At 36.9% G+C, this 10849-nt stretch overlaps 1 protein-coding gene across 4 annotated transcripts in view; it reads right to left on the minus strand.

Moving 5' to 3' along the window:
• Positions 1–6887: 6887 nt before the first annotated feature.
• The window catches only part of LOC110448189, an 18284-nt gene continuing 14322 nt past the window's right edge, over positions 6888–10849 (minus strand). For 2 of the 4 annotated variants that reach the window (XM_021494308.1, XM_021494309.1), the window contains 4 exons: positions 10589–10714; positions 9878–10004; positions 8949–9129; positions 6888–8650 (listed from right to left, as the gene is read on the minus strand). In XM_021494308.1, coding sequence (XP_021349983.1) covers positions 8604–8650; positions 8949–9129; positions 9878–10004; positions 10589–10714 — 481 coding nt within the window. In that variant the 3' untranslated portion in view covers positions 6888–8603. Of the gene's footprint in view, positions 8651–8948; positions 9130–9877; positions 10005–10588; positions 10717–10849 lie in introns of all 4 variants that reach the window. The other 2 variants (XM_021494310.1, XM_021494311.1) reach the window with 2 other exon arrangements.

Genomic DNA, 10849 nt, shown 5'->3' on the forward strand with positions numbered 1-10849 from the left:
ATGTATAGGTAATACATGATGTACAGGTAATACATGATGTACAGGTAATACATGATGTACAGGTAATACACAATGTACAGGTAATACACAATGTATAGGTAATACATGATGTACAGGTAATACATGATGTTCAGGTAATACACAATGTACATGTAATACATAATGTACAGGCAATACACAATGTACTGGTAATACATGATGTTCAGGAAATACACAATGTACAGGAGTATAGGTAATACATGATGTACAGGTATATACTAATGTACAGGTAATACATAATGTACAGGTAATACACAATGTACTGGTAATACATGATGTTCAGGTAATACACAATGTACAGGTAATACATGATGTACAGGAAATACACAATGTACAGGTGTATAGGTAATACATGATGTACAGGTAATACACAATGTACAGGTAATACATAATGTACAGGTAATACACAATGTACTGGTAATACATGATGTTCAGGTAATACACAATGTACAGGTAATACATGATGTACAGGAAATACACAATGTACAGGTGTATAGGTAATACACGATGTACAGGTAATACATGATGTACAGGTAATACACAATGTACAGGTAATACATGATGTACAGGTAATACACAATGTACAGGTAATACATGATGTACAGGTAATACACAATGTACAGGTAATACATGATGTACAGGTAATACACAATGTACAGGTAATACATGATGTACAGGTAATACACAATGTACAGGTAATACATGATGTACAGGTAATACACAATGTACAGGTAATACATGATGTACAGGTAATACACAATGTACAGGTAATACATGATGTACAGGTAATACACAATGTACAGGTAATACATGATGTACAGGTAATACACAATGTACAGGTAATACATGATGTACAGGTAATACACAATGTACAGGTATATAGGTAATACATGATGTACAGGTAATACACAATGTACAGGTAATACATAATGTACAGATATTACATGATGTATAGGTAATACATGATGTACAGGTAATACATGATGTATAGGTAATACACAATGTACAGGTATTACATGATGTATAGGTAATACATGATGTACATGTGTACAGTGATATATAACGCTTATAAATAATAGTGAACAAGGTTCAGATGGGATGGGGGATGTAGCAATAAAAGCAGGATTTGATATAATATATACTATATAAACTATTACCAGGAGGGATGGGGGGATGTTGTAGGATTTGATATATATACTATATAAACTATTACCAGAGGGTAATGCATACACATCATGTCCCAATACACATGTTGTTAAAAAGTAGCCCAGCTTATATACAAACAACACATCACCCAATACACATGTTGTTAAAAAGTAGCCCAGCTTATATACAAACAACACATCATTTCTATACCTGTGTATTTATTATTGTAAAACAATCCATATAGCTTTAATTATCCAGGTATAGCTACCATGCATGATACCAGAGTAAGTGATCTGAACTCAACATATAATAACAGAAATATCAAATCTGTTCAGGTAATAAATTAACATCACAATATCAAGGACAAAAATAACCCACATTTTCAATCACTTAACACTTCAAAACATTCTAATTATGTGAAGCGCTACACTGTTTATTTGTCAGAAAATGTTTGACTTTCAGAACCACTTAATATAAATAACAAGTAACAGTTTAGGGGTATTATAGTTGTTGTCTAGCAAAAACAATAGTACCCTGCTGTCAGGAGAATTATAATAGTTATTATAACACGTCAACACAGGAAATGTTACTAGAGGAAAAAACAAACTGTTTTAATTGAAGCTCAATGATCATACGAAATAGCACCTATGAATATGAATACCCAACAAATATGCGAGATTTTAAATATGATAAAGCTTCCATATCTACCTGGCAAGACAAACTCTGACATACTTTGCATAAAGATCTGTGATGATCACAGGGACCTGTGGATCTGTCTAAACACAGGGACCTGAGGAGTAAAAAGGCTAAAAAAAAAGAAGGCAAAAGTTTGGAAAAAATCTTCAGTCTTCATCCATGTTTTATACACATCAAAAGATTCAAATTTCCGACACAGCAAACATATAGTGTAGTACTCTCCATTGCTTTGAGTGAAATATATAATGGTCAGGGCTGCATCATAGGTTACCATGGTATCTGATTTTAGTTTTAAATTGTATGACATTGTAAATGAGCCATTGGAAACCAAGACTCATAACAAGCACAAGGCATTTACAGGTTCCAGAATACCCAACCACACCCAACATGCAGCTCGAGGGACCCAGGTCTGGGCTTAAAAATAGGCTACAGTATTCTACTCCAAACCAACCCAAACAGCTGTGAGGCACCCCAGCCCAAAATAAAGGATGGATCGGCGTATATATAATAAACAGAGGACATAAATAATGAAGTTATAAAAAAATTACATCACATCAATACAGTAAGTGTTCTCTTGCCCCAGCTATGTACATTAACTGACTTGTAGCTGTAAACATGCGACACAGGTCACATCCAGCTAACACGCTCAACATTAACGGACTTGTAGCTGTTAACATGCGACACAGGTCACATCCAGCTAACACGCTCAACATTAACGGACTTGTAGCTGTTAACATGTGACACAGGTCACATCCAGCTAACACGTTCATTATTAACTGACTTGTAGCCTTATATTGGCTTTATAATTATAATACTGATACGTTTTCAACAAAGGAGCTTGGATTTCTTTATGATTTTTATGCATATTATACCAAAAGGCCTACATTGCTCATACCTATATACTTTTACTTCTATGTCCCTCGATACATTTCAAATAAATACGGAAGATAGTCCATTGACATAAGTGTGTATATTACCATAATTTTATGTAATATTTCAATATAAATAAAGACATGATATCAAAGTTTTACTTTCTACACAAACAATGTACGTATTAAACGTGTCGCAACGTTTCAAGACCAACCCCTCCCTTTGTCAAGCTATGACTGAGTGAGCGATTTGTATTTTTACCTGTTCGAAATGATATATTTTTCATGTCACTCGACCCAAGACGTTTCGCCTATCGATAGGGAGCGTATACACACTGCATCAGATAGGTTAAAAACAGGTAAAAAATACAAATCGCTCACTCAGTCATAGCTTGACGAAGGGACCAGTCGGTCTTGAAACGTTGCAACACGTTTAATACGTACACTGTTTGTGTAGGAAGTAAAACTTTGATATTACATATTTCCAAACTGATGAATCTTATTGAAGATAAAGACATATATAAGAGACATCAAACCTGCTTCCATTGAATCTGATTTCTGTCAGCTTCCGCAGCTTCAACAGACGCAAGTTTGAGATTCTGTTCATCACAAGTATTGCAAAACGTTAAATAACCATATTTCTCTTAAAACGTGATAAGAAAAGCAAGAAAATCCAATAATTTTTTAATTTTTGATACATTTCATGACTTCAGCATGGCAACGCTATGACATCAAACTGCATTATGGGTGATTTTACATGTCACACATGTTATATATCAGATACTGTATAACATGAAATGTTCGTTGTGTATAAACGTTCGTGGAAAAGAAAGTCCCCATGAACATTTCGTGTTGGCAGTATTCTCAGTATGTAATAACTTCAGTACCGTTATTTCATGCGTATTGCCAACACACCAGAAAATATCATGTTCAGGAAATACAGTCTGCAGATCGCCCACCCTGGTAGTGGGCCCGGTAGATTGCCCACCCGGTAGTGGGCCCGGTAGATTGCCCACCCCGGTAGTGGGCCCGGTAGATTGCCCACCCCGGTAGTGGGCCCGGTAGATGGTCCACCCCAGTATTGGGCCCGGTAGATTGCCCACCCCGGTAGTGGGCCCGGTAGATGGCCCACCCGGTATTGGGCCCGGTAGATTGCCCACCCCGTAGTGGGCCCGGTAGGAAAGACATTAGGGTGTGTGATTAGGTAGATGGTCCACCCGGTATTGGGCCCGGTAGATTGCCCACCCCGGTAGTGGGCCCGGTAGATTGCCCACCCCGTAGTGGGCCCGGTATTTTGCCCACCCCGGTATTGGGCCCGGTAGATTGCCCACCCCGGTATTGGGCCCGGTAGATTGCCCACCCCGGAAGTGGGCCCGCTAGGCTCTCCCTTGTACATATCTGGATACGTAGCAATGTTATAATCAATTCTAATAAGATTTAATTTTTTACTTTATATATTCCTTGATATACCTATTGTGTTATTCATTATTCTGACATAAACGGCCATGTCGACTCCTCGTACTCTCAATAAGTACGATGTAATACAGTACCGGTAATATGACTCAACTTTTCCTGAATTTGCTCGATGGTAAAACTTGGGAATTTCTATAATTTGGTTGTGTTTTTGTTAAGATTTTTGATATCGCATAGCCAGCCTTTTTATAACTTTTTTAATAACATTTCATCACATTGCCCACTTCATCAAAAAGCCAACAAAGGGAATTTCTCAAGGCAAAAAAACATACAGCCCACAGGCTGTAATAATACATTAGGGTTTGTGATTAACGGCCCGCAGGCAATACGCAAGACATTACGGTGTGTGATTAATGGCCAACGGGCAATACGCAAGACATTAGGGTATGTGATTAACGGCCCGCGGGCAATACACAAGACATTAGGGTTTGTGATTAACGGCCCGTGGGCAATACGAAAGACATTAGGGTGTGTGATTAACGGCCCGTGGGCATTACACAAGACATTAGGGTGTGTGATTAACGGCCAGCGGGCAATACGCAAGACATTAGGGTGTGTGATTAACGGCCCGTGGGCAATACACAACACATTAGGGTGTGTGATTAACGGCCCGTGGGCATTACACAAGACATTAGGGTGTGTGATTAACGGCCGTGGGCATTACACAAGACATTAGGGTGTGTGATTAACGGCCAGCGGGCATTACACAAGACATTACGGTGTGTGATTAAGGGCCTGTGGGCATTACACAAGACATTAGGGTATGTGATTAATGGCCAGCGGGCATTACACAAGACATTATGGTGTGTGATTAAGGGCCTGTGGGCATTACGCAAGACATTACAGTATGTGATTAACAAGTATAATTTGTACCTTTGCATACAAACGTTAATACATTGTATATGGCCAACATCTGGCTGTTCTACATTCTTCTTATTTGAAATAAATGATAAAAAATTTACAAAATAATATAACTGTTCATTTAATATCTATATGTAATATGAGTCGTTCAATATTTATGTAAAATAAAGGTATTGTAAATACACTTGGCAAAACTATTGTCATCATAAACTTTGTAAATTCACAATAAAAGCTAACGTACCCTTGAAAGTTTGTATAATGCACGAGGCAATTGGCAAAAACGTAAAATGATACAATAAATAAGCAATAAAATAAAAAAGAAATAGAGAATTATGTAATTACTGGAATATCAATATGACGCTAACCTTAAAGCTAATTACACCCAACAAATGATAAGTGTTTCCTTTTTCAAAACCATTGTGAGAATGATAAACTTTGTAAATGTGCCAGCTATTTCTTATGTATGAGTGATTATGAATTAAATTTAGCTAAAAAAGTTTGCAGGTCAAATATGACTTTTTTATATTGATACTTTGACACATCATAACGTGTTTGCACAGCGTTGTTGGGGAAGTTCAAACAAACTTGGACATTTTACACCAATCAGTTTAAAACATGTGGCAAGTGAATTATTCATGCACCAAACAGGCCTACTATTAGTCTGTTATCTAGAACTAAAATCTCACTAAAACACATAGTCAAATCAACAGTGGTTTTATTTATATTCTATCAAATTAATGACAAGATCTATATATGACAACAGACACCAAATTGATACATAAGTTTTACCAGACATCTATATGCCCTATTTGAAGTCATTTTATCACAATATATAATGAATCAAAGACAGAAAATACAGCAAAAAATTCACAGAATCCCAAATCTTGTCTTGATAATCCACTTTTTTTGAAGACTGTCATAATGAAAATCAAAAATTTCAATTCTGCTGGGCTATATATGATCCCAATCTGAAGAGTATGGAAATGTGTCTAGGTGCTTTACTGTATACAGTATTTTGGTATCTAACACTAGTTCGGGTTTCGGTTGTGAGAGTACAATGTTGTAACATTAAACAAAAGGCCCATATGGCCTGTCCCACTCACATTTTGAAAGTGTTACAAACAGTAAAATAGTGTTGAACTTCTATGTCAAACGACAAGGTTCATTTCAGAAAGTAGAGCACAGGAATTTTAGGAATCAGCTGTTTCAAATTTCATTTAAAAAGGTTAAAGACTAATTTTGAAAGCTTTCAAATACATATGTTGTTAAAACACACAACTTCATTTCCTGGGATTTGAAATAATAACCAAAAACAAATCTAATTCCGGAAATCTTTTAAGAAATTTGAATATTAGAAGTTGAATCAATGCACCGCACCGTTGAGATGGAAAAAATTGAGACAATTGTGTCCTGGTTTATACAGCATTCAATTTACACAGTTTTAAATGTGCAATTCATAATCTAGCACTTTAAGGTAAAACCTACTACAATATTAAACTGTAACAAAGATTTAAAGACAATGAGGGTCAGCAAGCCAGGTCAAAGTTTTAGGACATGAGAAAAACTTTAGAGGGTCAGACATGCAGGACACGTTTTTACAAAGTTGATCTATATTCGGTATCAAAGTGCCATTTTCTCAAGTATCCCACAGTTATCGCTTGTTTGGGATGCTCTTTAGGGCTGATCAGATGTGAAAAGGTATGGGGTCACGCACCTGTCCGATCACATGGGCACTCTGGGTACTCTGGTTTCCTCCCACACTTAGACCCACGAGCGCTAACATCCGGGCCAACAAGAATGAATAATATAAGTTGATATAACTTGTTTTATCATTGTTGTAAAATAAATTAAGTTTCTATATATAATATATATACCTTATTCCATTAATAACTTCAACAGCCATGTCCAGCACAGTAAGTTTACATAGTGTAATACTTAAAACAGCACTGTTGAAATATAGTCATCTACTGGTAAGTTGGCAAATATCTTAGTCATGATAGTTCGTCAGAATACAATCAACAGTAAGGCAGGGATGATTGTGATATTGCAGTTTTTCGCAGTATGAATTATTCCAGGAATACATAGTTAGGTTTATCTATCATTACTGTATCATGATTTATCACGGCCACTTGACCAGAAATTGTGAAAAAGAGATCCCTTGAAACTTACCACTTCAGGAACTTCGCGAAAATTACAGACTGCTGCGAAAAAAAGAACTTTTACAGTATCAGCCTCAGTAATTTTAACAATATAGAAACATGATTTAATTTTTAATACATGCGTCTACTTGTAGCTTAATACAATTTGTAACAATTTGATCTGATTAAGATGTCATTTGTTTTGTAAACAAAATGATGTAAATTGTTCATGATTTTTTTATTATGCAAAACTCTTTTCAGAATCATTCCTAAGGAACACTTCTTGTTTAAACTTTTTACTAATCTCAACTTATTTAAAAAAAAAAGTTTAACAATTAATGTGAATACAGTGTAAAGTGTTAGAATTATGTTCTGCCATCATTAAACACGTTTTATTTGTAACTGGGACTGTTACAGAAGTCCCAGCGTTACAGAAGTCCCACAAACTGCCCAAGTATAGGCCCAAATGAGGCAATGGAAAGAAACTGCAATTCCATCGCAAACTTGTGCACTTATTTGTAGCACAATCAGACAAACGGAGGGGCCGTTGGCATCTCAATGGCGTACACCCATTAATGTGACAATCAATTAAAGGCCATGGCAGCACTGTTTAGAATGAAACGTGTCACGCTCATCACTAATGTGTCTATTGGAATAGATATACAGAATAGCTGATCATTGGTACACTTAAACATTCTCCTCGGCCTGTATTCATGAAACCGTTCTCATGTTCAAACGATCAAAAAGTCAAATGTAAAAATTGAAAACAGTGATCGGCTTAAATTTTCTTCAATGCTTTGACAACCCATTGACAAATTAAGATTTTTTTAAATGATATATAACAGGAACAAGAAATTCTGCTTGAGCACAAAATCCATGCTTGAACATGAGAATGGTTGCGTATAAATGATTGACTCTGAAAATATAACATAGCTTATCAAAATCTTCTGGTCTGCCAAGTCATACATCCAACTTGTCTGATCCCTCAACAATTACTAATTGTTAGCCTTTCAAAAATCGGAATTTCATAGATCTGAAGTAAAAAGATTAAATTTCAATGTAACTACTTCCTTTGTATTTTAAGTCTTCACTTTTATCCCAGTACATTCATTTCTAACTAAATTTGTACATTTATTATATAAATATCACATTAATTTGTGTTTGAACTGAACGTTGAATATTTGATCTCAAGGATTGAGAGTTGACCTGTGACCTGTCATGACCTCCAGAATTCTTCACAGCCTGATGTTGGAAGTGACAGGAGAGATCTCAGCAACTCTGCCTAACCTTAAACTCTGACAACCATATATAGACATGGCACACCAACCCAGCGACCAGCACTACTGATGTTGTCCAAATCACACCAACCCAGCGACCAGCACTACTGATGTTGTCCAAATCCCTGAAGGCTGTGCGAGTTACCAATACCTGAAACAGACATGTCGCCGCTACTTTAACAGCTGATCATGAAATAACAAATACTCAGTTTATGTCAAATATAGAATTTCTTTCCTACAGTAATTTTTTAATACATATTTCTGATTGTTTTTCATGAAGTTATTCGAACGAAAACTAAGTTTTTTTTATCGGAATACTTATGAGAGGTAGTTTTACTTCATGAGAGATTTATTGGATAAAAAACTAACCAAACATAATCTACGGTCAAATAGGATGCATGATAAAGGCAAAAGGTCAAGGGTCAATGTTTACGAACAAGAATCCTCACCTGACACTGGCCAGACATTCCTGTTAGCCAGAGGATCACTCCACTGCATAGACACCGGGCGATGTGATTGGTTGATAGGCTGGTCATATGACCCTTCGCTAGCCTCCTCATTGGCCAGGAGTTGTCCAGGTTGATTCCAGTTCTGACTGGATGGCCAGAGACCAACCATCTGCTTTTCATGCTAAACGAAAAAATAAACAACACTTGGAAATGTTTGTTTAACATACACATGCCCCTATCTATACTTGCCAACGTTTTTTTAATTTTCAGTGTTTGTGTGTGTGTGGGGGGGCATCTTTTGAGTCTTTTGAGCTGTTCTTTCCGGGGTCTCCCTCACAAAATCGGGAGTCTCCCTCACAAAATCGGGGTCTCCCTCACAAAATCCAGGGTCTCCCTCACAAAAGTTAAACTGTTACGACGTTGATGAAATCAAAGTTAAACTGTTACGATGTTGATGGAATCAGATTTAAACTGTTACGACGTTGATGGAATCAAAGTTAAACTGTTACAATATTGATGGAATCAGAGTTAAACTGTTACAACGTTGATGGAATCAGAGTTAAACTGTTACGATGTTGATGGAATCAGAGTTAAACTGTTACGACGTTGATGGAATCAGAGTTAAACACAAAATCTAACCAAAGGATTGGAGTAAAACAGTCTGACCAAACAAATAGAGCTTAAACATGAAGTCTAACCATGGTGTCGTACAGAGGGACGCACCGAAGGACGGATACAAAGCCAAACCCTTTATTCCCCCTTCATTACGATGTCGGAGCAGGATTATTATGCATTACAAAAAAACAGTGTTGTTACAAGTTGCTGATTAAGCAGCAACACACAAATTTATATTTAGTCAAACAGAACACATAAACTGTAAGTTAAATTAAAAGTTTCCACAGCCAGCCTAGTCTGTAGTGAATACTCACGAGGAGATCCTCGGCACTGTGTGGACGGTCGTCACTCAGGTGCGGACGGTCGTCACTCAGGTGCGGACGGTCGTGGTTGGGTGATTTCATACCTGGCTTGTGGCTCTCGTCATCACTGCATCCACTCCTGCAAAGTTTGACCAATTTTTAAACCCATACCATGACGTATAACCATACATATTTTCTTGTACCAAAATTATTGAATTCAGGGAAACATTCCTAATCTGACTACAGCTAGAAAATCACATAGATCAGACTTTACTGAGAATCTATTGTATTGTATTTATACCTTGTTATAAAGCTTTATATAATATTACTCACTCCTGAAGATATGTAAGTCAGTAGAATTAAGGGTCCATAACTGTATAAATCATTACTACATAACAAGCCATTTGGATTGAAATTAACTTAAACGCAAAAACTTAATGTTGATGGAGATGCTGACAAAGTCAATGGACCATGAAAAGTAGACCGCATCCAGCATTTGATGCATGGGTTGAGAGGTACTACCTAAGATGCATCTATTGTCCAAGTTTGGTTGGTCTAGCACTTATATTTTCATTGAAGCTAACTTCAAAGCAAAAACTTAATGTTGACGCCGTTGCCGGAAAAGCAACACCTTAATCTCGCTTCTGCTACTTTGTGGCTGCAAGACAAAAAACTATCGGCTCTTTTTGTCCCAAACCCTGAAAACCTTGAAGTCAAACTTACTTAGAATCTATGGCATGTACAAGGTCAAGTCCCACCGCGAAAAACTGCTCCCCACACGATGAATCATCGCTGAGGTCGTCCGAGTCCTGGATCGCAGACCAGCTGCTGTTAAGAGTGTTGTCAGACCTATACAAACGATACATACATGAAGGAGTGTTGTCAGACCTATACAAACAATACATATATGATGGAGTGTTGTCGGACCTATACAAACAATATATACATGATGGAGTGTTGTCAGACCTATACAAACAATACATA

The sequence above is a fragment of the Mizuhopecten yessoensis genome, unplaced genomic scaffold (genome assembly GCF_002113885.1).
Source record: "Mizuhopecten yessoensis strain PY_sf001 unplaced genomic scaffold, ASM211388v2 scaffold3901, whole genome shotgun sequence".
NCBI classification, from domain to species: domain Eukaryota; kingdom Metazoa; phylum Mollusca; class Bivalvia; order Pectinida; family Pectinidae; genus Mizuhopecten; species Mizuhopecten yessoensis.